Genomic DNA, 27,359 nt, shown 5'->3' on the forward strand with positions numbered 1-27,359 from the left:
AAATGATGATAATCTATATCCCACACAAAAATTAAAATTTCAAACGAGGCCTCTTCTTCATTCTGTTCCAGAGATTGCCTATTTATCCCAACACCACTTTTAACTGCTTAAGACATTCATTCATTTGTTCAGTAAATAATGTGGACACTTTGTGCGAGGCAGAGTTCCAAGCACTTAAGGACACAATGACAAGACAGCCAAGGTCTAAAGTCCTACTATTTTCTGGTAAGAAGAGACCCACAATAACAAGTAAACAAATGAAATAATTTCAGATAGCTTTAAAACAGAGTGACAAAATATGGCATGATGAAGGAGAGTGAGAATGTGAAGCAATAGGCTACTTTCGATGTAAGGTGGATTGGAAGTCCTCTCTGTTTTTAGCTGAGAGCCGAAGGATGAAAAGGAATCACACATGAGACAACATTCTTTAACCTTTTCCATTTCACCATGCTCAGAACGAGCCACAAATCTCATCTAAAACCCAAATCGCTTTCATTTTTAACCACCAAAATGGTATTACCCACCAAAATGGCATTACTCTCATCTACTACCCGCCCCCAGGCTTGGCTCCCAATGACTTGTGACTATGTGCCACAGTCAAACGGCCACCCATCTCATCAATCAAACAATGTGCCACCACTCTAAAGGCAAGCCTGTCGGAGTCGGAAAATTTAGGTTCCGATGCTTTGTCAGTAACTGGCTTTGTAATCCTGGAAAAGTAATTCGACCTCTCCAAGACGTGGTTAACCATCTATAAAATGGTAAACACAATGCTTCACTAATCAAAATTCCAACAAGATTTTTTATAAAGCATGAGAAGTTGATCTGCAAGATCTAGAAGAAAAAAATGTGAAAAAAAGCTACTAAATATTTTAAGAATAGTAAGGGTAGCCCTTATTTACCAAATTTCAAAATACAACACAAAGCTATACTCATGATAGTATCAGAGCAGGAACAGAGAAATGTATAAGAAAAAAAAAGAAACACAGGTTAGGTCAGTTTTGAACAACATCGCTCACTACACTGACCACCTATTACGTGCCAGGCACTGGGCTTCTGGGGTGGGGCTACTAAAATGAGGGCCACCCATTCTTGCCTTCAAGATGTTCTAGGTCTATTATAACAGCTGTGATCATCTGGCTTGGGGAAGAAAACATGAAAGACTTAGGAAAAGAAAACCCTTGAGCAGGGGCTTGTTAAACAAATAGCAGGTGTTGAGGAAAGGGCATTCCAGAGACAGGAGATGGAACATACGAGTACATATGAGAGACTGTTGAGTTTGAGGAGAGAGAGAGAAGAGAAAGCGAAGGATCAGATGGTCATCTTAATGCCACACTTCACCCCACAAGTAAAGCAGGGTCATCAAAAGGCTTTAAGCAAGGGAAAGACATAACTACAACTGTACTTTAGAAAGATTACTCAGACAGCCCGATGAAAGAATTAGCAGAAGGGGTAAAACATTAGAAATTGGTTAAGAGACTCGCAAAAATGGTAAAATCCTGAATTTGGGACGTGTAGACAGAAATGAGGAGATGCAACAGAACATAGTGGCTGACTGGATGAAGGGGAGCAGAGGAGCTGGGGTCTCCTCCAGATTTCTGGTGTATCGATGACTAGGTGAATGGGAGATCCATTCCTCCAAGGAAAGGGAAAGGAATGTAGGCTTACTATAGAAGAAGGTGTAAACTTCAAAGTTCTTCTAAATTTAATCCCACAATACCGAACATTAAGTAACTAATATTTCACTGTAATAAACAACTTTTTACCATAAATAATGAAGATCAAATATTTACCTGTTCTTCATTGACTTTTAATGCTTGTATTTGGGTCTCCAGTGCTTTTATTTGTGCTTCAAGCTGTATTTCTCTTTCTTTTCCATTTTGAAAGAGTTTCTGTGATTCTCGAAGGCTGAGGGCCAAACCATCCTTTTCATCTAGAATATTGAAAAATTTTATATAAGTAATATGTTACTGTGGAGGGACCCTAATTGTCACAATCTCTATCAAATATCAGATCTATATCACATAAATGTTGTATTTAATTCAATTCAGATAATGAACTTCACTTGATTTGGAGAAAACTAGAAAAGTTTCAAAAACGAATGTAAGTGACACCAAATTTTTTTTTTTTTAAACAGAACAGGAACCACTCTCTTCAAAAATCTTACTGTATCCCTTTGGGGACCAAAAGGTCCCCTAAAAAGCATTTCAGCATCTGTGACTTGAGAAGCTACACAGATATGACAAACCCCTGCTAATCAAAGAAGGAATCTGAGGACAAATTACTTTTTATACATACTTGCAATGAACGCTTATATTCACATCTTATATTCTTCCCGCATATTTTACTGTAACAGTTCACAAGTTCTCACAAAATAAATTTCATGAGCATTACAGAAAGAAATCTTTTCACTATCAATTAAGTCTGAAATGAGCTGGAGTTAGTCACAAAATTATTCTACAAAGGAAAATTCAACACTGACCAAAGCTACAGACAGCACGAAGAGTAAGTAATTATAACTTGAAATCTGTGTTTACGCCATGTGCTTCTCCCAGAGATGACTGCATTTTCTCCTTGGCACTCCCAAAGAAGTTCAGGATCACTAACTCTTACTTGGATTAAAACATCATGCTAATTTGTAAGCTCAGAAAATGTACTGCAAACTAAACACAAGTCTCTTTGGGAATTGGAATACTTCATCCAGGGCAAACTACATAAGGAATCAACAACTTTTTAGGATGGAATGCTATCAGCGTATTTAAATCATGTTCACTGATTCTAACAGTCTAATAGAATAGAAAGAAGGGAAAAAATGAGGACCTCAAAATGTATGTTCTAGAGAGAAATCCAAGGCAATGTGTCAAAAGTCCTGGATTTTTGTTTCGTTCCGACTAATTCACTATCAGCCCCTGACCAAGTGCATCAGCCTCTCTAGGCTTCTTATTTAAAATGAGGTTACTAGAAACAAGCTATCTAGCTCTACAGACCTCATACATGACAGCACTCAACAGCTGTTACCTTACCTTTGATTATCAGAAGCTGGTGATTCAGATATCTAATTTGACGTTCACTTTCATTTAACTTTTCAACTAAATTTTCTAGTTGTCTCTCTTTTGCTTTGTTAAGAACCTGAAGTTGAATAATGTGCATATTTTCTGCAGAGTCTGCTTTGGAATTAAAGACAATTTATTAGATAAAAGCATATCAAAATATAAATTTGTGGTCATTTAGGACAATGTTTTTCAAACTGCAAATACAACTCATCAGAGTATCATGAAATCAATTCAGCAGATTATGACTAGCCTTTTTAATAAACAATGTTACCGAACCAAAACTTGGGCTGCTCACCCACACACAGTAAAGCCAATCTACTGACACCAGGTTCTGGTGAAGGAAAGTGCAGCATTTACTGTAAGGTGCTGTACAAGAAGTCCGGGGCAGCTGATGCTCAAAAAGCCCAAACTCTTTGTATGGCGCCTGCTAATAACGCTGCACTTTCCCTCACCACAGCCCGGTGTCAGCAGGTTGGCTCTACTACACGTGGGCGAGCAGACCCAAGTTTTGGTTTGGTAACAAGAAGATAGAATAGAATATATCAGAGTGCACCATGTAGTAGAAGTAGGTATTGCTATGTGAAACTTCTGTTTCATTTATATAATATTTATATAGAGAAATATTATAGACCACATCACAATGTAAAAAATATACTTCTTACTATGCTCCCTGCCAGAAAAGTTAGAAAAGTCACTAGCTTAGTGTATAACTCTGAAAATCACTACTATTTTGGCTAATGAAAAATAAGTATAGGGAATTCCCTGGTGGTCCAGAGGTTATGACTCTGACTCTGCACTTTCACTGCCAAGGGTGTGGGTTCAATCCCTGGTCAGGGAACTAAGATCTCGCAAGCTGTATGGCACAGCTAGGAAAAAAGAAAAGGAAGGAAGGAAGGAAGGAAGGAAGGAAGGAAGGAAGGAAGGAAGGTGTATACCAATCGCAATGGAAAAGAGTTCCATGCTTTCATAAACTTGAAAAAATAAAAAGTACATTAACTTCTATAAAACCATTTTCAAAGAAAATTTCTAGACGTCCTCAAAATATTTTAAGCAGGAATGAATGCATATTTATACTGGCACATAACTGCTGAATTAATAAATTAAAGAATAGATTAATAGAGAATTTTGAGGTCTTCTTTCAGAAACAAAGTCATTGTAAGGACCACTTAAAAATCTTTGGGGGCTGCAATGGAATATTACTCAGCTATAAAAAGGGATGAGATGGAGCTATATGTAATGAGGTGGATAGACCTAGAGTCTGTCATACATAGTGAAGTAAGTCAGAAAGAGAAGGACAAATATTGTATGCTAACTCACATATACGGAATCTAAAAATGGTACTGATGAACTCAGTGACAAGAACAAGGATGCAGATACAGAGAATGGACTGGAGAACTCAAGGTATGGGAGGGGGCGGGGGGTGAAGGGGAAACTGAGACGAAGCGAGAGAGTAGCACAGACATATATATACTACCAACTGTAAAATAGTCAGTGGGAAGTTGTTGTATAACAAAGGGAGTCCAACTCGAGGATGGAAGATGCCTTAGAGGACTGGGGCAGGGAGGGTGGGGGGGACTCGAGGGGGGGAGTCAAGGAAGGGAGGGAATACGGGGATATGTGTATAAAAACAGATGATTGAAACTGGTGTACCCCCCCCAAAAAAAAAAATAAATAAATAAATTTAAAAAAAAAAATCTTTGGGGGAAAAAAAGAAAAAAGTGATTCGTAGGAGCAGGACAATCCTTCAACTACACAATGACAAACATTTTCACTTCCTACAAGAACAACGCTCCTACATGCTAACGAATAAAAGTCTTTTTTTTGAAAAAGAGATATGGTTTAACCCCCAAAAATTAAGACTGAAAACTTTGCTACAAGTCAAGCTCCTCTTGGGCCTTAGAACAGATCTAGCCCAGGAATAAACACAGTCTACAAGCCACACCGCTCTTCTAACTCATTTTTTTAAACTACTGTTACTAAGAAGCTATAATCACTACATTAGGCACTACCATTAAGGTATTTAATTAACTTCCAAATGTCACATTTAGGCAAATGTGTAACTGACTTAAACAAAAAAAAAATCAACTTGATAAAACACAGATTGTTAAGGAAATGATAAAAGGTAATATATGCAAAAGGACCAGGAGATACAAACGTAACTGAACACTGAGCAGAACCAAAAGAGTAACGCCAAGATGTCAGGCCACCGTTGTGATGCTTATTTACTCAACCCCAAAACAGTTATGCCACACACAGTGTCCACTTCCTCATCTCTTTATTCCACAAAACCTTAGGAAAGAGAGAGGTTGCCCCCACATTTGCTGTTGACTCCCTGGGGAAAAGGGTGTTCTGGCCGCCTGCCTCTACAACTACCCTGCAGCCTGAGCAGGAGACGGAGGCAGCACCATGAAATTAGGGCACTAAGCCCAGTTTTCTCTTCGGCGCAGAATATCCAATATGACTTTCCCCTCAACTTCTTAAATGTAAAACAAAGAAAAAACTTGCTGTCACACTCTAGAATCACACCGGCTTTTCAACATGCACAATAACTGGAAGTCATTTCACATGCCAGAGAGTATGACAACAAAAGTTGGATGTATGAAAACACTGATTCAGTTTAGTCACGTACAAGTTTGGTTTTTGGTTTTGAATGTTTGGATCTCCTCGAAATTCTCCAGTAGCACTTTTCTCATTCATATTGATACATATACTATGTAAGAGAAATGTTTTTGGCAAGTGTCACATGACTAAACCTAAGATGTAAGTCTAGTTTTAATTCTGAGTATAAAGTAATTTATATCAGAGTTGCCTATTAAGGTAAAACTCTAAAAACCAAAAGAAAAAATTAAGACAGCAGTTGACTTACTAAATTACATTTTTATATAATGAAAAACCTAAGATGGAAAAGAAAACTGTATTTCATCTTCCAAATTAAACTTCAGTTAAAAAAATATATATGAAGCTAATGAAGTCTTAACCAACTAGCATGACTAAAATATACAGCTGAGAAAATTTTAATTTTTCATTAAGGAAAATTTAAAATATATAAGAAGGTAGAGAAAAGACTACAATGAATCCCACGAACCCACCTCCCAGATTCGACGACGCTGAATTCACAGCCAGTCTTGCTTTATCTATGTCCCCACCCAACTTACCCCGCAACATCATGATATGTGAAGTCGGTTCTAGACTTCATTTCAATTTGTTCATACACGTTTCAGGATATATGTCTTAAAATAGGGCTCTTTAAAAACATTCCATTATCATATTTAAAAAAAATAATTCTTGAACATGCTCAGTGTGCTCAAAGTTCTCCAATTATGTGATTAAGAAATAAATATAAACTTGATACCTACTTTCATTAGCGCCTAAAAATTGCTGTTGCAGGCCTTCAAATGCGTCACTTCCTGCAATGTCCTGGGCTGGTAAGCCACTGTGCTGGGCAGAAGACTGATAAGGTTTATACGTCACTTTATATGATTCCAAAGCTTGACAACTGGGACTTTGTGACATACCAAATTGCTATTACAAGATGATAAATGAAATTGACAATTAGGATTTGGTCTTTTCTTCAAAAACTATCTGAATTAGACAACTTAATTTTATTACAGAACTTAATTGTGGTACAATTACAAATTTTATACATACATCATTGCTTCAAAATAGCAGTTGTTATTTGCCACTGTTCACTGAAAGCCTGCAGTATATAATTTCACACATCTTAATTGTACTTTTGAGCATATAATGGGGCCAATTCCATAAATAACACTAAAGAAGTCCAATAAGACTGTATATAAGTATTTAACAATGATTTAGATGATGCCAACTTCGTGGAAACGCACATATGCAATAACAAGAACATGTGATACAATGCCTCATGTGGAATGAATACCATCTTATAGAGATGGACGTAAGAGAAAATGACCACCTTAAGAGAACCAAAAAATTATCCTGTCATCAGGTGACACAGAATACCTACTGGCAAAACGAGGCATTCATTGTCACTGCGAATGTCGTAGATTGCCATCTAAGCAGCAGCTAACTGTATCCTAAGGTCTTGCTTCATCAAACTCTCCCGGGTGAGGGGGGAAAGTGTTTCTTTCCTCAACATTCATCCTGTCCACTGCTATATCGTTACAAAAATGATACCAGCTTTGAAGTGTTTGACCCAAATTCTGCGATAAGGGTGATGAGCTATACAATCAAGGTAACTGACTGGTGTCACCTAGGTGATTAACCACTTTCAGACTCGATCGGGATACCTGAATGTAGCTTCTCACTGCAGCACAGTAAACGGTAGGAGGCAGAAGCAGCAAGTGGAGATGGCTATTCTTCAGCAGACTTAACATTTAATGTTTGTTTCCACAAAGTCTCTAAGATGATTTAATTAGATTGTAAACAGAAGACAGCATGACTAACTCAGTATAAGCCTGAATAAATGCACTCTCAGCAACATGTGTACTTAAATCTTACTACTGCACTTACGAACGTTTCTTAATCACACACACACACACACACAGCAAATGTGTGTACACATAAATTCTTGAAAGTCAAGTTCTTACCATACCTGAAAATGATTCCTTTGAGGATCTGAAAATGCAATTACATTGGCTGGCTGGCTATTAAATTCCTGCTTCTGACCGTTGGTATAGGGCCTAAAGTTTTCAGGAAGGTGATATAAATCAGTCTGTTCATGTTTACTCGGAGGACTATAACCACTTCCGCCTTCATCTCCACCTCCTTCAGGATGATACCCAGGATGCTGGTCTTCAGTTCTACTTTGATTCTCTTCCCAACCATTGCCACTTTTCTCTCCAATATACATATCCCGAATCTCATGATAGTCCTATTAGATAGCAAGAGTAAGAGAAAAGCACTAAGATCTGTTCCCACCCTCATCAGAGTCACTGTCACACCGGATACTTACATTTACACTTGGAGACTTAGGCAGCACTTGATGCTCATTCCAGTTCATCTCCGACTGCTCAGAATGATGTGGTCTTGAGAAAAATCAATACTTCAGATTAGACCCTATCATTTATTTGGACATAGACATCACAAAGAGCCCCAAGATTTTAATGTGTTTTCCCTGCAAATTTCACCTAAAAGATTAAGAATTAGTCTATGATTTTACAATCACAGCCATTATTATCGCCTGCAGAGAATCTAAAGAAAAAGACATAGAATTGTGATATACAAGTGAAAGGGATTTCAGGTCCTTACTCTTCCTCTCTGCCATCCTCACTGCAGTCCGAATAGTGGAGCTCAGGGGAGGACAGGTCATCATCCAGCATATCGTGAGGAAGGTCTGTGAGTAACTGCTGCAACTGAGACAGGAAGGTCAGCGTCAATACCACATGGGCTTAAACACAAGATGCCAAACCAAAGCTGCCTTGGAACGAGTGATTTTGACTATAGAAGTCGAAGAAGCTCCTAATTTCTCTATGTAATAAATGTCTTCAACTCCACAGGAATTACGATCATCATTTCACTTGCGGGAAGGGAAAGGGAAACATAAACATCAGGATTTATATTAGAAGGCTTTACCTTTTTCTACAAAGGTCTTAGATTCAAGTACACATACAACAGGGCTTTAAAACTTCTTTAGGCAAACACAGCAAGTCATAATAATGGTACGATCACTGTATCATGTTATCACAGGGCGGATCTGAGTCTCAGAATCCTGTTCTACCAGTAATCAGACCTGGAGGGCTTGACAATCAGACACCCCCCAGGGAATCCGAGTAGCCAGATGCACTTTGCCCAGGTGGTGAGAACAGCAGCAGCAGCAGGTGGCCTGAAAGCCATTAAAAGCTCCAATAATGTGATAGAAACCTCTTGGGGAGTCACTAATTAGTAGACAGCCATCCAATTTCAATGATGAACAGATATACAATGCTTGGCTCTTATAAACAGTTGAGTAAAAAGAAGGCTGTAAGATTCAGGTTTTTACAGATACAGCACTCTCAAAAGCATAACTCTAAAACTGACATAAAAGCACATGACTTTGCTCTCCATTTTCCTAGAAAAATCACATCTTTAGCATTCTGCTTTATAACAACTAGATAAATTCACTCAAGTTTCAAGATAAACTGTGATAAAGAGACAAATGAATTGTCTAATTTGTTGAATTTCAGTATCTGTAAATATCTTTCTTCAAATCCCAATATAAAGACTTAAAATTTGTAATAAGAGTCAAATATTATGTTACTAGAGAGTCAACAGACTGCTTATAATGACTTCTCTTTAAGAATGAAGCACCAGTTAGATTAGTAAACTGAATCCTTCCACAGTGTATAAATCAATCCCATAAAATTATGCAAGGAGTGAATTTAAAGATATTAAATACTCTATAAAGCCTTTGAGGGAAAAAAAAGAGATACGCCTTCGTCTATGACAGGTGTCCACGCCCCCCCCCCCCCATTTCTTTGTCATTAGAATGAAAGAAATGAAATGTAGCTATAAAACATATCTGGGTATTACATTTAGAATTAAAAAAATGTTCTTAAACAAAATGCCTATGGTAAAAGTTAAGTAAAAATATTCCAGCCAAGGTCTAAAAGGAATGCCCCGACTGTTAACTGAGTTTTGGGGAAGTCAAATTTGGGAATGGAAATGGGATATGTGAGGTGGGAAGCGGGACACTTCCTCACCCACACACACATTTCCAATATTCACTGGATTGTTTGTTTAACGGTATTCTCCATCCATTTGGTTCTTTAAAGATGAAACGAGATTCAATGAAAAGTTATCCTGATATCGATGGTAACAGTCAAGACCTTGATTTATTGGTCACCTGCTCACACAGGTAATAGAAAAATCATTTTGAGAATCAGCTATATTAGAGTTGACCCAAAGACATAAAGAATAAGAAACAACACTAAAAACAAAACAGAACACATCAACATATCAGTATACCACATATGACTAAAGAGAAAGGTAGCAAAGTGATTTTACAAAGACACAGAATTCACTAAGAAAAAAAATCTATGAGATCTTTAAGGAAAAAAAAGACTATACCACATATAACACAGGGAATAAAACCAAAATAAATGTTTTATACTTATATCAAGTAAGGACTCCTGTACAGGAACAATATTTTCTTCTAAATCTCCAGTGAGGTTTAAGTACATAGCCTTATAATTCAGAGGAACCTTGACAGGGACATCTAGACAGTACACCCCCCTGCCTCGACACACACACACAAAGATAGAAAAAGCTGCACAATAATTAAGCAGTTCTTGCAGCTTTCTTCGTGACATCACAAAATTAAACTGGCATCCATGGAGAAAGATTAATTTAAGCATAAGCAATAAGTTCATCAAAATGCTTCTGGATCCACAGGTAAACTTATCAACTAGCAAAATAATCCCTACTGTACTTAGTGTTTTATAAAATATTTTACACCTGTAATAACATTTTAAAATCATTTTATTCACCTTCAAAAAATTTCCCCATCAAGTTCTTTGGGATAGCTGGGCCATATTCCTTGGTTTCCACAACTTTGAGAACAGAGAGAGGCTAAATGAGCTGAGTCCTCCTAATAAGGCCATTCAGCAACAATATCCCACCCCCCAGGCTTCCATTCCCAGAATCAAAGTGTACCCTCCTCATATACACTGTCAAATAGATTTTTCTTTGGGTCATTGAACCTTGTGCCATAAAATACAAAATTACAATATCAACTTACACGTTACCAAATAGAGAATTTCAGAAACTAAATTTTCCTCCTTAAAGATCCACCCAACTACCAAATATAGATTCAAAGACAAGATAATAATCCTTATAAATGGCAAGATTTAATTTCACTCATCAAATTTGGAAGAAATACTGCTTTTTTGGTTGTAAATGCAATCTTCTTGGTGGGATATTACTGAGTATCAACTGAGTTTAATGATTAAAGAGATACCTTCCCTAGAAAAAAGATAATTTGCCATTGCTAAGGCATCTATTGAAATGCATTCTAAACCATTCTATAAACTCCTATCCCTTTATTGCTCCATGTGTTTGTTCCTGAAAAATAAAGAAAAAAAAAAATGAGGGCATTTTACTCAAAGAACTTCAGCAACAAAACATTTTACAGTAACCCACATAGAACATTCAAAAAGCCTTAGGAGAATGTAAAGAGAACATGTAAACCTTTTGTTAGGATTTTTCAGCTTTAATTAACTAAACAGACTGTCTTCAGAGTCTATAATCCTTGATGTTCATGAAAGCAAAAATTCTCAGATTACAAACCATACACTACATCTGCTCCCCAGAGAAGCACGGCAAATGGAGTGGCCAGCATTCACCTGCCTTCTGAACAGGCTACCCAACAAGTACACTGATGAAAAGATCCTGATATTTTAAAATATGAATTATTAAATAATGCTTTCAAGGATACACACTAAGTAGAATCTTCATTTTAGCCTCAGAGCCAAGTTAAAAACATCCTTGAAAAGGCCAAACATGGGACTGACAAAAGGCCAAACAACTTGACAGCTAGAGCTTTAGCCTATGAATCATACTACGTGCAGAACTGTTTTTAATCCATTCCATTAGTTAAAGCAAATTTTATAATATTAGTGGGGAAGCCTGCCTAGATTGCCACACATCTGAAAAAGAAACATGGCAGCATTTATTAGACAAATATCGGCTACACGGCAGGTGACACAGAATAGAACTTGAGGCCTGGAATGAACACTGGAGCTTCTCCAAGCCAAACCTCTCCCTCTAAAGGTGCGCACACCAACGCCCAGAGAAAGTCAGGGGCGTGCCCATGGAAGTGAGAGTTACAGTCCCAGGACCAGCACCAGAACCTGAATCTCTCTGTTCCCACTCCTGTTTTCTTCCACATGACATTCAGTCAGTCACTGGAAGGCACATTTCTACCTGTTTGTGTACAAGCAAGCATTAGTCAGCCAGAGTTCAGTGTTTTTGTTCTCACTGTGACAGTCCCTGAAAATCACCTATATATTACAGGAACATTTCAAAGGCACAATCTAGATAAAGTGTAAGAAATTGCTAAAGGAAAACAAAATATAATATGAACAAAAAAAACACAACATGAACACTCAACCATTTGTCTCTTTGCTTTTCTTAGGTGATGACAAGAAAATTCCACTAAATAAGTCAAATAATATTAACATAAAATGTAAACAAATACTAGCTTTACAACTCCCTCTAGTGGTGACAAAATATCAAAATGTTTCCATAAGTACATCAAATAAGGCAGTTAAAAGTGAAAGAAAGGCTATGCAAAGGAAACCTAACCTCTAAAATACACAACTCCAAGCTCAATTGAGCTTATTATTCTACTAGAGAAGTACCTATATAAAAACTAATAGGGACTCAAATCAGTATTCCCAGGTGCAAGTTTCTGTCTGCCATCTGCTACTCAAACCACTCACCGTTCTACTGAAGATCATTTTCCAGGTTTCAAATATACCAGCACTCAATGAATGATCATCAGCAAGTATTATCTTGATAAGCACAGATTACTAAGTACTTCTGCCCCAAACCACCAGCTCCAAAATATACACATATACACAGAATTTTACTATCTAGAATCAAGCTATAATCCCAGAGCTACTTCTGGTGACACTGCAGAAAGTACATGTATGCTCCAGCAAACTGTCATGTGGGGTCTCACACTCTACCTCAAACTGTGGCTTTACCAGTAACTTGGAAGCTTTCGGCGACCACAATGACAGCAACAACTGTATCTCTGTAGTATTCAATGATGAAACCGCAAAGTATAGTGACTTTAGGTGGAAAATATTTTGTAAAATCATATTGTTACATTTTGAATGAGTTAATGAAAGAACTTTTGAATTCCTCTTCTCTGGGCCAGCTTTACAAGTAAAAGTTTGCCTAGAATACTTTGGATGATGTCTACTTAGTAGCAAGGACAACTACACCAGCAGTTCTCAAAGTAACATGCTCCCATAGGTTGTGAGGAAAATGAGTGATATGATTATTAGTTAATAGGATACCATATCTCCATGATATTCTCACCCTCCCTCCCCTGCACCTTAATCTGCTCTGTTTACTGTGTGGAGGATGGAGTTTCCAGTGAAACACTGGTGAGGCTGTGGGCTACACACTTTTCTGTTATGCCCTGGAACACAGTGGTCAAACTTTTACCACTATACCCTTTAGAACTGTAGTGGTTTAGAAATGACTACAGTACCTTACATTTCTGCAAAATTCTTGGAGGTTTTTGCACAACATGGGTCTATCTGTGTTGGTCTATGGCTTGAGATTCTACCAGCCTAAATGTCCTCTGAATATTGAATCACTTTACTAAATCTTTTCTTTTTGCGAAGATTAAATGCACTTTCTCCATTTACTCTTCAGTACAAACAATGGAGGGAACAGACAGGAAAAGTCCAGATCATCGCTGTAGAGCTGCTAATTAGGATGGCATGGAGGTTGGCTTATTCCTGACTTATGGGCAAGTGTGGACAACATCCCAGCTGATCCCAAAGCATCAAAATCGAACAGTTTGGTAATGCATGTTGTATTAGCAATTGGCCATTCATACTAGACTGTCAAAATCAGGGTTATCCTGCCACTTACAGAGAAGGGATCTCACAAATCCTTAGCAGGGTAGCCTACGAGTCAGATATGGCCTGCTTGGCCAGCTCTACAGCACACCCTTGCGATGCAAGCATTCCCCCTACATAACTGAATACGACGCGATTCATTAAGTAGAGAAAGCGATGTGCATTAGCTCACTACTAACACTCTAATCCCCCCGGCAATCCCAGAGCTGCCGACCATGCAGGCATGAAGAGACCATTCTTTTCTCTAACCTCTCAAGGCTGTCAACCATTCTGCTATCATAGGGTCAGGGAGACTGAGGAGGTGGAAAAGGCTTCCGGATAAGAAAATGAACTTAAGTTTGATCAGCCAACTTATGATTTTTACTTGCAGTGACAAAACATACATACAGCTGAATTTTTATGAATATTTCTGAATTTTATTGCTGAAACTCTCTAACCTCTGATCTTACTTCTCTTGTAGCCATTTTTTTTAAAAAGGTAAAAATACTTTTTATTAACATGAAACACTTTTTATTAACATGATCCATAATCATCATGATAGAGTCAAGTTAGCTAAATATTCTTTTTCTTCCACTCTGCTAGAAACACTCATTCTTAGATACTTCACCTCTTAAGAGCAGCTTTTCCTCTGGAAATTCCCTGCCCCAGCATATAATCTACCAAGAAGTGATCCCAATGGCTATTTTCTATATCATCTAGAATTGACTGCCTCCTTAACTAATACCCCCTTTAAAACTTTCACCACACAATACACCTGGCAGTAAGTTCTAATACCCTACCCATCTTTTCCAATGAAAAAATCACCTGTCAGGTTATTTTTTCTCCTTCTTTACAGTCTACTATAGTAATTACTTATACTGATCCTCTCAAGATTCCCAGTAACTAAATTCCAGCAAACTATCCAAAAGTCATCAAGGTCATTGAAAACCTTGTGCTGTGAGTTCACAAAGCAACAGAAAATCCTCACCCCCATTCGTGCCACAACAATTGTTGTGAAGGTCCCTGTCAAAATCCGGAAACCGTGGAAAGGGTCACAAACTCCAATGCCCTCAGTGACCTGGCAGAGAATTTACAAGAGTGAAGCTGGCGGGTCCAAGTGTACACGTCCATGTCAGGGGCAGGGTGGGCGGAGTGCGGGGAGAGGTCTGTGGCCAGCTGGGACAGGAGAGCCGCTGCTCAGCTCCAGCCCCCCTGCTGCCATGTGCAGACACAGGCCACATGTGGCCAGGGCTTAGGACGCTTCAAGACAGGTCAGAAACCCTGGATTGCTACATGAAACTCTCTAATCTTTAAATATAGATTCCATTTTTCAAAAAACACTGTGCAACCAAGCAATACATGTCTGTGGACAAAATCCATCAAGCTGCCAGCTTTCTGTCTGTACCCTAACTCTTCTGTCAGCCGCGTGGGCAACTGACCCTGTTCCTTGCTTCCTATTACTACAAATGGTCCACGGTCACTACAAATGGTCCACGGTCACACTATTTAACATACTAGAAAATGGGTCATATCATGGAAGCAACCTAAGTGTCCATCAACAGATAAATGGATAAGAAGACGTGATGTATGTACACAATGGACTATTAGCCATAAAAAAAGAATGAAATAACGCCATTTGCAACAACAGGGATGGGCCTAGAGATTATCATACTAAGTGAAGTAAGTCAGACAGAGAAAGACAAACATCATGTGATATTGCTTATATGTGGAATCTAGAAAAATGATACAAAGGAACTTATTTACAAAACAGAAATAGACTCACAGACATAGAAAATGAACTTATGGTTACCAAAGGGTAAAGCCCGGGAGGGATAAATTAGGAGGTTGGGATCAATATATACACACTGCTATACATAAAATCAATAACCAGCAAGGACCTACTGTATAACACAGGGAACTATACTCAATATCTTGTAATAACCTATAACGGAAAAGAATCTAAAAAAGGAAAAAAAAATATATATATATATAACTGAATCATTTTGCTATACACCTGAAACTCATGCAACATTGTAAATCAACTATATTTCAATAAAAAATTTAAAAAACACTTAAAAAAAAAGAAAATAGGTCATATCAACGTTCAGTACAAAAGAAGCCTGTTATCACAGTCAATCAAGAAATCTGACTCAAACTAAAAATAATCATAACAAGCAAGTGGATTCCCACCAGATGCTACTATCACTACTGGGCCAAGAATTCTGTTACACACACACACACACGCCCCAATACACACACAAATAATATGATATCTTCCTCTCTTCTCCTCTTCTCTTTTAATCTATTCGCACAACACAGCATTCAGAAAGATCTTTCAAATACATGATCAGATATCACTTCTCTGCTTAAAATCCTCCACTGGCTTCCCACTGCTCCTAGAATAAAATACAAACATTTCCCATGACATACCATGATCTGGCCCAGCCCACCTCTTCACCCTGCCTCCACTACTCACCCCTTGCTCACACAATCCCAACACCACAGCCTTCTGGCTGTTTCACAGATATTCGGGATCTCTTCCCAACTTGCAGGCTTTACACTTATTGTGTCTTGGCCTACAGTATTCTTCCTGGGCTTCTATACAGCTGTTCCTTCTTCACAAGCCAAGGTTCAGCTCAAAGATTTCCTCCTCCAGGAGACCTTCCCTCACCAGTTCCCAGCTTGTTGCCTTAATATCACCCTATTTTGTTTCCTTATCATTTATCAGTGCTAAATCATCACTCCCACAAATTAGTTTATTTTCATTTGTTTGCCTGTTTATTGCCTGCCTCCACTAGGATGTAGAGTACCCAAAGCAAAGAGCCGTGCTGGACTTGCCCACGCAAGTAGGCCTCTGCCTCCAAGACCAGCCACTACCTCCCAAATGAAAAGGGCTTAAAGAATCTAACCATTTATCTGCTGGCATCATACACAGCTGTGCTCTATTCTTGTCTCAAAAAAGGAAGCATTCCACTCATCCAGCTTTTAAAAGTCCGAATACTGATCAAGTTTTAGGGGCTTGGAAAAAAAAAAAAAAAAAACTATAAATCCTTGAAAATGACACAAAAATGTAATTTTGGTCAGGATATGAAATTGTTTAAGATTGGGTTTAGAATTCTTTTTTTGAGTAACTTACTTCTTTCTCCCTTTCATAGTCTTCTTTGTCGTATTCTTCTCCTTCATTTTGTGTCTGCAGTGCCACACTGCCAAAGTCTAACGACATGCTCCTCCTGCGGGAACAGAAAGATGTTTGGTTTCTAATTAGCCCATAAAATTTCCTCAGACCACACTTCATAAGAGATGCCATATACAAAAAGACAGGAGCAGCTGGGGAGAAGATATATGTAACATATGTGACAAATGGTTAGTATTCCAAATATAGAGGTCTTACAAATTAATCATGATTCACAGAAAATAGCTGTTATGATAGAAATTCATAAAAATGAAAGAAAGCCAAAAGCCAATAAACGTACTAGACTTTTCTAGTGGTCTGGAAAGTATAGCTCAAAACAGTAAGATTTCTGTCCACACACAAAAATAAGATAATAATAATAAACCAGAAATATCTCAAAATATAAAAATTTTAAGAATGAGCTCAAAGTTTCTAATTCGATGTGTTAAATATGGCACAGGTAGTAGCATCCTTCACAATTTGCTTCGTCTTCTGAATACCACAAATCTGAATGTCTTATTTTTCAGAAAGAGAGCCACTAAATCCTGAGTTAATGATTGCTACCCAAAAAACATCTACAATCCGGTAAACTCCACAGAGCATACAACAAAAATATGTGTTAAATGTCCTGCTCTTAAGCTTCATAAAATCAGGTTCTAGCAAAAGATACTCAAGAAAAACAGAAGCGAAGGATGTGAAGCTATACCACCGTCCAAAAGCAACAGCAAGAGTTCCCTGGAGGATGGTCACTGCTGTGGCCGAAGCAGCACCTGCAGATGGGTTTTCAAGTACTTACGAGCAAAAGACTGCTGATGATTTGAATTATACGTAGGGATCCTGACACTCCACAAAAACTACCCAGGATTTCAAAGCTCTGAACAATCCTGATGAAAAGGTAGGCAGGTGTCATCAATTACACGGCCTAATGCTGCCCTCTATTTGATCCACTCTTGTGCATGCCAGTGAAATGCACTTTGATGTGAGCCTGGGCCACAGCTCATGCACTGCACTTTTCAGGCTCTAAAATGTCATTAAATTGGAAGTGAAATGAGAAGCATAGACCGGCAATCCAAACACATTTTACCATAAAGAACTTAGCTTCCCTGTGTTAGCAGTAGAGGACTAAGATCACAAACTTTGACGTGAGCCCATAGCTCTACAGCGAAAGATACTCTGCTTCATCAGATCTAAGGTGCCCTTGATGGTATGACACAGTTCCGTTTGTACCACTGAGAAAAAGACGTGGCCAATTAAGTTATGACACATCATTAATTTTAAAATGCAGCCCGACTTTGTAGATGTCAAAATGTGAAAAGAAGGGAGTTCCCTGGTCGTCCGATGGTTAGGACTTAGTGTGTTCACTGCTGTGATCTGGGTTCAGTCCCTAGTGGGAGAACTAAGATCCTGCAAGGCACGTGGAGCAGCAAAAAAAAAGAAAAAAAAAAATGAAAAGAAAATGTGCACATTAGAATAGATGAAATATGGTATTACAGATTAACACAAACACAAATTTGCTGAAAATACCCATAAGTCAAGTTTTTGTTTGTTTTTCAAGGACTGAATTATGTTTCTTGGCCAAACTCTAATTTGCAGTCCATCTTCTTAATCCCTCCCTTCTCTGGTCCCTACAGCCAACCCATCCCTTTCAACTCCATGAGTTCAAACTCCTCACATCAACTAACTAAACCCTTCCAGCCTCTGCTTCTTAGACCAGACCTGCTCCTTCCTGTTCTCATGCCAGGACTACACGGAGAAAGAGAGACACGCACTCCTTCACTGAGAGGAAAAACAGAGAGTCTTAGAGAATCTAAATCTTGTCTCTACCTAGCAGGTACAAGAACCCTCTTGTATACCACCATAAGATGGACACTTGAATATGGTCCAGTGCCTATAATGTAGCTGAAATGGTGAGGGAAAAACACTCACACAAGCTCATGTCTCTAGGGTTTTTTTCACTACTTCAAGCAAACATCGTCTAGAGAATCTATAGATAATGAAAATACAAGCCCATATAAATCCTGGCTCCTTAAAAGAAATGCAATTAAGCTGGACCTTAAAGACATCCCTGAATTCTCCAGGCAGAAATAATCTTTCCTGCTTCTAATTCTTATGGTATTTTCTACCTTTTCCTGAATTTTATACTTATAGCCAAAATATAGAATTTGGGTTAATTTCTCTTTTATTAGGTAAAAGGAGAGAGTTTTTTTTTTAACACTTCACTAACCTGCCACCAATTCCTGTTGAATATTGAAAAAGAACATTAAGATTTACAAGAGCCTGTTGCTAAATACAGCTGTTTTAAATAAAGAACTACTTTTTGTCCATTAAGAATACCAAATTCTACAAGGTATTTTCATTTTTAAGTGAAGAAAATGTAAAAGACAAAACTGTCTTTTTCTGAATGGCATTTTAAATCCAAACCATGTGATTAAAGAAAAAATCTGAAAATATCTGAAAGAACAAAATTTCTCTCCACTGGGGAAGAAAAGGTACAAATTAGCTTTCCTCTGAAAAGTGCAAACTACCAGAGACCATAAAAAACTAATTTATGCATAAAGGGAAAGTTGATAAATTTACGGTGGCTTAAAAAACAAACAAAAAAAAAAGAGAGAGAGAAACTATAAAGGTAATAAGTATTTTAAGTAGAATTTAAAATAAAAGTTAATGCTTATTTTCTGCTTATTAATCACTACTAATTACTGCTATCAGACTTTAATACTCAGAAAAATAAAAGAGACTGCTTAAAAAAAAATAGCAAGATAATAAACCTAGAAGCCATAAAGGAAAAAGTTGACAGAAACTTAACCACAAAAAAAAAATTGTATATGGCAAAAACCATCATTAGCAAGTCAAATATTATGTAAAAAAAATCAAAAGATAAAATAATGTGAAAATATTTGCAAAACACAAGACAAAGTCCCAATATGCAATTCTCACAAAGAAATGAGAAATATACAAACAACTCAATTTAAAATGGGCAACTGATATGACTGTTCATCTAAAAAAAGAAATGCAAATGCTCAATGAACTTGAAAAGATGCTCAATCTCACAAACAATTCAAAGTGCCATTTTAACAATGAAATATGATTTTCAACCACTAAATTGGAAAAAAAAAAAACAACTTGATAACACCTAGTGGTGGCTATTTTATAGAAAACAGACATCCTCATGAATTGGGAAAGCCATCTTGAAAACTCAGTATTAATATATCAAAAAAGATCATTTGCCCTAGTAAAAGTACTTGTGAATAAATTTGGCAATATTATGTCATTAATTAAAAAAATAAAATATTTCTATATATACTGACTGATCATTTAAAAAAATCAAGATGCAGAGTAAGTATGCTTTTTTTTAAACAAGGGTAAGTCAAAAATTATCCACACTCCAGCTGTATAATTTATAGAAGTTTTAATATAACTGGAGTGCAGATAATTTTTGACTCACCTGTAGCAGCAAGTTGGTTAATACTTTCTTCCTAGATAGGTAACTTTTTTTCTGAACCTATTAACAAGACTATGGTCTGTCACATGTCCCACTCAGTACTCATTTTGTTGGCCCTGGTTATGTTTTCTTTGCCCTCCTTGCAATGAGAAAGACCAATGGGTGTTTAACTGGACAAAACATTAAAAAGCCAAAGTAGCGTTGTTTTTGCCTCATCTAATAACCTATAAGCATTATGGGGACAGAATTAAAATATATCTCCCCCACCCTTTGCACACAGTAGGCACACAACCAATATTTGTTGAATGAATATAATACATTCATGTTGCCCTATACAAAGTATTTCCATAAAAATTTTACTGAGCACCTATTTTATGCCAGATTATAGTCTAGATGTATCTAAAACATGGTACCAGCCACGGCAAGCTTACAGTCCCTTAGGGAAACAATGATATAAATTAATAGTTACAATGATACCTTGTAATAAATTCTGTAATAGAGGAAAGTACAAAGCACAAATTAACTATGCCTAAGAAGAAAAGAAGGCTAAAAGAAGTTTCACAGAAAGAAAGACTTTACATTAGAAATAGATCTTAAAGGACACAATAAGGCTGTACGTGGTTAAGAATGAGGGCTCAGCGCTGGCTCTCCTGTTTATCAGCTGTGCAAACTTGCATAACTGTTTCCATTTCCTCATTAATAAAACGGGGGTTAAAAACAGTACCTACCTCAAAGATTATGAGGATTCACAAGTTTAATGTATATAAAGTACTTAGCACTCTGTACCGATCAACACATCTTAGTTTCGTTTTTATTATGACATGTTACTGATGAATAGAAGTCTGCCAGCTACAAATGAGGTTAAAGGAACAAACAGCACTCAGTACGTCTGAGAAAAGGTGAATATGCAGTGTGTGGGAAACCTTCCTTCAAATAATGCAATCTTTTCTGGGATGAAAATGCCACTTTCTTCGAGATGCCCTCCCCATGAAATTAGTTATTCTTTGGCACTTTCAGGCTATATCTCTTATACTTTTCTTATGGCTTCAATTTCAGTTGCGTGCATTCCCATCTAGGAGGTGCATATAAACTGTCACGCATCGTAAAGGATATGGTGAAATTCAGCTTAAATCAAGTTCATGACTGTAAGATAGAAAAGGTTAGGTGCCACAAAAGGGTCTTTAAGTGCCCTGAGAGTTAGGAAATTCTACTTATTTGCTTCCATGCTAGCTGCATTTCTAGAATGGAAAGAGACTGAGCACACTAGCCTGTTTCAAACTTGCAATGCCGGGCTTAGGAGGCCTATTCATTCATTCAACAATTGTTCGCCAAGCACCGTTCAAGATTACAAGGTTCATCAGGGCTTGGTGTAGGGAAAGAAACAGAGGTAAAAACAAATGATGACAATACTCTGCGATCAGTGCTAACGACAGCAGTTTGGACAAATACATTCAGGGCGCCCAGAGGATGCAGCAAGGAGGCACTCACAGGTTGGACGAAGACAAACCAAGGCCTTACCGAGGAACTCCGTGTGGCGTCAACTACGGCACAGCAAACAGGTGCCGCGAGACCGAAGCTGCACGGAGCCCAGGATGCCTGCGGCTGCTACTCTGGCTGCCAGCGTCACACGCTGTCGGTCAGCACACGTGTACAGAGCACCCACTGTGAGCCAGGCACGGCGCCGGGGTGACCACGGCGGGGATCCCCAGGTTAGGATCCCAGGGCTACCCTAGCAGCCTGGAGGAGGAGACAAGGACTTCCCAGAAATCACTTCTAAATTAGCTCTTGGGGTCTGGATGACACTTCAAAGTCAAAGGCGGAGCCCCGCTACCCGCAAGCAGTCCACCACCCCCGGATTTGGGGAGGGGGCGAGTCAGTCCTCCGGGACGCCTCAGCCAGAATCCCAAGGACGCTGCACCTCCTCCTAACCCAGCCCCAAGCCCAGCCGAGAAGAGAAACTCACCGGAAGTCACGGATGCTGTCACCGAGGAGACACTCCGGCTCCCGCCGAAGACCAGCTTCTAGCAAACCCCTCACCCTGGCTCTAATCCGCTAGCTCCTTCCTAGTCACAACCGAACCCACAGGGCCCCGAGCCCATTAAGGAGCAGCCGCCTCCTTCAATCGCCGGGCAGAAGCGGGCCTGGTGGGCGGGGCCGTGCCGGATCGGGGCGGGGCGTACAGGCGGAAGTCTCCGCCTTTCTCAAGCTAGGTTGAGAAGTCGGCCTGCAGTTGCAAATACTATGCGGCTGTTTAAAAGCGGGCGCCAGAGGTGGCGGGAAATTCCGCCTGTGTGCCCATTGGTAGATCCGTGAGCCAATTACGAAAGGGTTGACTCTAGAGGGGGCGGGTTTATCCGTTGCCTAGAGACGCCCAAGCCCCCGGCCTCGGGCCTTTTCGAAGCAACAGCCCCTGGTGCCCGAACCCCTCGCCCCTCCCCTCGTCACCTGGTACAGAGACTCGTGCACCTTGCGCTCCCCACTCCTAGATCCCAGTTCTCAGCTGCAGCACACAGATTCCCTCACTGTCTCCGACGAACCCACCTTGGAGGTTTTTGTATTTACCCTTCTGATTCTCTAAGGTGCCTGTTTCCCCATCACCTTAACAGACTTAGAGGTTGCTTCACTTTGTATTCTTGCTTACTAGGTCCCACCTTGTTCGAATGTGTTTCTTTACTTACGGATGAGATGACACATTTTCCACATGTTTATTCAATACTTGAATTTCCTCGAGTGTGAATGTTCCTGTCACTCTGCTATATGTTAACCTGTCCCCTAAGACAGCGCTGCCCAGTCTGCAGTAAAGCCCATTATTGTATCTACCTTCCTGGGGTAAAAGGGTTCCAGTGAAGATCAAGGAAATGGTAGTAGTAGGTTCACACATCCTTTTAACCCCTTCCCATATACACTAGTATGGAGTAAAAGAGCTGTTAAAGGTTGTTCGTAATCTGGCTAGCTTTCCTTTGCTACCTCACCGTCCTACCCCTAGATGCCAACACTGACCCCTGGAACGCCACCCACTAAGCATAAGGGTCTGGTACATAACAGGCACTCAATCCATAGCGACGGATGAGCGAAATCTCTGGCCAGGCTGCCCGTGGTTCCCAGAATGTTTTTGTTTTGCTCAAGCTATTCCTTTAGCCTGTATCGATTGCCCCAGCTACTCAGTCTTCAAGATAGATGAGCACCTCCTCTGAGCCTTTCATGACACACACCTCCCTCCCTTGGTAGAAATGATCTTTCCCCCTCTGGACACAGTGTACATATCTTATTATAATCCTTCTTATCTACTATAACTAGTTGTTGTGTGGTTGTTTCACTCAGTCCCACATCAATATCTTAAGGCACTTACTTTGCTTTGTGGCCCCTGGTAGGCACTCAAAACAAATTTGATGAATGAGTAAATGAATGAACGAACAAATAAAATGAAGGCTTTTTGTGCCAGAAAAAGCAAATAAAAGGCATTCAGGCAGTTGTTGAAATCTGAGCCAAGGTGTGTGTTACTGAGAACTAGGCTTACAGGCTCTCCACGTCTCACTGCAGCCCATCAGCAAGCTGCGTGTAGTGTCCTGTGCTAAGGGTTAAGGTGAAATGCTACAGCAAGAATGCTAAGTGATCCCTGTCCACAAACAATTGTTTATTAGAGAGATGAAAGCAAAAAAAAGAAGAAAAAGACAGTGTTTACAATCCCTTACATAGTGCTTTAGACGTTGGTAACTTTTTTCAGAAACTGGCTCATTTTTCCTCACAATAACCCTGTGGGGGGCTAGTACAGGTATTAGGATCCCATTTTACAGTGGAAGAAACTGACGAAAAATGATAATAATAACAATTAAGTGACTTGTCCAAGGTTACACAGTTAATGTGAGACAGAGACAGAGTTTTGAATCCAGCTCTTTTATCTCTAAATCCAGAGCTCACCACTATATATAAAATATGTGAGACTTAAGCACCTAAGTCACAAAAGATGCAAAATAAAGAATAAGTAAGAGTCCCTTGCCTTTTTAAAAAATGGATTTGAGTGGAATTATGGACATATTATAATCAATGAAATTTTGACTGCCTATCGTGTTTAATTCCTGGTCCAGGTGCTTGAATATAAAGTGGGAGGCAGGAGGCACCTGCCCCCGAGGCACCCACACTCTGAAGTGCAAGATGCTTACATAAAAAGAGAAATAGCACACAAAAAAAGTAGTTTACTACATGCAATATAAGTAGATAGTAATAATTGTGGGGAATAATGAACATATAAGGAAGGACCTCTCAGGGAAAGTTTCTGGAAGAAAAGGGAGAAAGAGTCAACAGGCAGGTTGATTAGCAAGAGTGATTGCAATAGGAAAGGCAGATCAGCAAAACTAAAGGATTATTGGAGAAGTAGGCTGGGATACGAAAGCCAGTAGAAGAGCTTGAAGCCTGAAGGGATGGGACAGGCATGCTACAGAGGTAAGGTATGGTAACGCACAAGGAATGAACTTAATGTGTCCAGAGAAACACAAGCACACGGGCATTCTGGGGTAATAAAGACAAATGCGGAGAAAGAGGGAAAAACTGCCAAAGACCTTGAATGCTGGAAAGATTATTTGTAGAATGTTGGGTCAATGTTTATCTTGCATTTTTGACACACCTGTGAGCTGGGAGGGGCTATCTCTACTAGATTCATTTACATTTGAAGGGGAAATGCCTATTGTTGAGATGTGGTCCCTCCCATTCAGATCATTTATAAAGGTGCAGCTAAGCCATCACGCCTTCCTTTTCCTACCTTCTCTTTGATGTCAGAGCTATCAGGTCAAAGCAATGCCATCCTATAATAAGCAGTGCTAGCCTCAAAAGAGCACTGAACTTAAAGAAGTTCAAGTTCCAGCTCTCCTACCTACTAGCTTTTATCCACAATTTATTTAATCCTTCTGTGCCTCAAAGGTCTTATTTGAAAATAGGAGTGATAACATCTACTTTGCAGGATTGTAAAAAGGATGAAATAAGATTGTGTGAAAGAGCTTTTAAAATGTAGAAAGACTATTTAACAGTGTTATTTGAGGAATATCAGACTGTTATTTGTTGTATATTCAATAGTATTTTTTGAGCATCTACTTTGTAGCAAGGCACTGTTCTAGGGGCTTGTTTAATATTGATGTCTTTCCTGATTAAGCTACAGAATCTATGCCTGACCTCAGCCACTATGACCTCACCACCATTACCTCCCTACCACTCCAAGACCTGGCCATACCTGATTGAGTCAAAGGTGAGCATCAGACCCAAACTGGGCCAGTCACATTCCCTTCCCAGATAACGGAAATGACTCCATTAAACTGAGTCGAGTGGTAACCCCACAGAAGAGGAACAGATTTTATTACACTTTCTGTATTTTATGGGAAATATGCTACTACCATAGCTGTGTCATGTACATGGTAGAACCTAGACTGACGATCATTAACTTCTGCCACTCAGAGCCATGGATCTGCCTGGTTCCTGGGCTTTGCAAAGCCTGACAGTTCATCTTTTCCTTGGTTCTGTGATAATCTGAACCCTAAAACATCTTTTTACTTGAGTAAGCTTGGGTCATGTAAGGGCTGAATAGTGTTCCCCTAAATTTCATGTCCACTCAGAACACAGAATGTAACTTTATCTGCAAATAGAGTCTGCAAATGTAATTAGTCAATATGAGGTCATACTGGATGAGGATAGGCCCTAAATCTAATGACTGGTGTCTGTAAAAGAAGAGGAAAGGACACAGAAAGATACACAAGGAGAAGACAGCACATGGAGACAGAGGAGCAAACTGGAGTTACACTGCTACAAGCCAAGGACACCGGGGGCCACCAAAGCTGGCGGCGGATTCTTCCCTAAAGGGTTCTGAGGAAGCAAGGCCCTATCAACTCCTTATCTTCAGACTTCTAGCTTCCAGAACTGTAAGAGAACAAAATTCTGCTGTTTTAAGCTACCTAGTCTGTGGTACTTTGTTGAGGCAGCCCTAGGAAATTAATACAGGTGGGTTTCTGTTCCTTGCAACCAAACATTTATGACTAAGATGCATTTGTGACAGATTAGGTTTGAAAAGTCTAGACCAGTGATTCTCCAAACATGATCCATGGCCCACTGATGGACGTTAATGATATTCCTGATGGGTCATTACATGACACAAGCACACAAGTTGTTTCTCCATTTATCATGGGAAAATAACTTGTAATTTTAAAGGTTTTTATTTTTGCATACAGCTAAGGTTTACCTAATAGGAATCTACCAAGTAAGATGTTAGGGGTTACTAATGTTTAGAATTTGTAAATTAAAATTAGCACATTATTTAAGTTTACCAAGAAGGATTAGTCATCATTTCTATGTGCAACATGGTGCACATGTGAAGATAATTAAAATTCCCACTTTGGGGAGAGGGATGTTAATAGTACCATCCCCAGGAGATCATGCTTTTTAAGAGCTGTTATTCCTGCTGCTTAATTATAAACTAGCTTTGCTTGGCACCATCAATATCAATTAAGTTTGTTGTGAGTTTGGTTAACTGCTTTAATATATTAATTTACACTTTTCCTGTAACTTGACTTTAATATCCAAACTGAGGTTCAATTTTTGTCACCGGTAATCTATTACTAAAGTCAATTTATAATTCCTCTGAAATTTGCTTATACTTTATTGAAATGTGTTGGCTTTATTCTTCTAAATAACTGACAACGTATTATCAAGGCAAGTGATAAAATTACTCATTTTTTGAAAAATATATAGGGCAGTATTTTGGAATATAAAATTATATGAACAGTATCATATTCCTCCCCTAAAAGTAAGTAAACAATTCCTATTGTTCTTCTCTAGTTCTTTATTGTCACTATGTCATTTTTTTCATGACAAAAAAAAAAGAAGGGGTTGGGGGATGAGAGGTGTGTGGGTCAATAGCCTTTTGCCTCTTCAATGCTCTTTGACCAAAAGTGTGAGAGCCAACTGCCTGGATTTAATGCCTAGGAGTTTCCATCACATCAAGGTTTTTAATCAGAAAACCAATAAAAGCTATCAGAAAAGTGATGCTGACCATTTGATAAAGATCCAAAGCTGCAAAAATTATATTTGAACATGGAATGCGCACCCTCCCAGATGCCACTCCACTTCTGTTTCTTGAAACACTCAGTAGATTAAAAAGGAAAGAAAGAAGTAGCAAAACAAGA

General features: G+C 38.9%; 1 protein-coding gene across 9 annotated transcripts in view; it reads right to left on the reverse strand.

Annotated features, from left to right (window-relative positions):
- CEP152 (centrosomal protein 152) overlaps window positions 1–22,288 on the reverse strand; it is a 91,228-nt gene extending 68,940 nt beyond the window's left edge. For 4 of the 9 annotated variants that reach the window (XM_057724534.1, XM_057724532.1, XM_057724531.1 and 1 more), the window contains exons 1-8: window positions 22,160–22,288; window positions 16,719–16,812; window positions 8,277–8,380; window positions 7,981–8,053; window positions 7,621–7,899; window positions 6,410–6,575; window positions 3,024–3,167; window positions 1,794–1,933 (exon numbers count right to left, since the gene is read on the reverse strand). In XM_057724534.1, coding sequence (XP_057580517.1) covers window positions 1,794–1,933; window positions 3,024–3,167; window positions 6,410–6,575; window positions 7,621–7,899; window positions 7,981–8,053; window positions 8,277–8,380; window positions 16,719–16,805 — 993 coding nt within the window. In that variant the 5' untranslated portion in view covers window positions 16,806–16,812; window positions 22,160–22,288. Of the gene's footprint in view, window positions 1–1,793; window positions 1,934–3,023; window positions 3,168–6,409; window positions 6,576–7,620; window positions 7,900–7,980; window positions 8,054–8,276; window positions 8,381–10,492; window positions 10,553–16,718; window positions 16,813–22,159 lie in introns of those variants that run through there. The other 5 variants (XM_057724535.1, XM_057724533.1, XM_057724528.1 and 2 more) reach the window with 3 other exon arrangements.
- Between the last annotated feature and the right edge of the window lie 5,071 nt (window positions 22,289–27,359).

The sequence above is a fragment of the Hippopotamus amphibius genome, chromosome 2 (genome assembly GCF_030028045.1).
Source record: "Hippopotamus amphibius kiboko isolate mHipAmp2 chromosome 2, mHipAmp2.hap2, whole genome shotgun sequence".
Classification (NCBI taxonomy): domain Eukaryota; kingdom Metazoa; phylum Chordata; class Mammalia; order Artiodactyla; family Hippopotamidae; genus Hippopotamus; species Hippopotamus amphibius.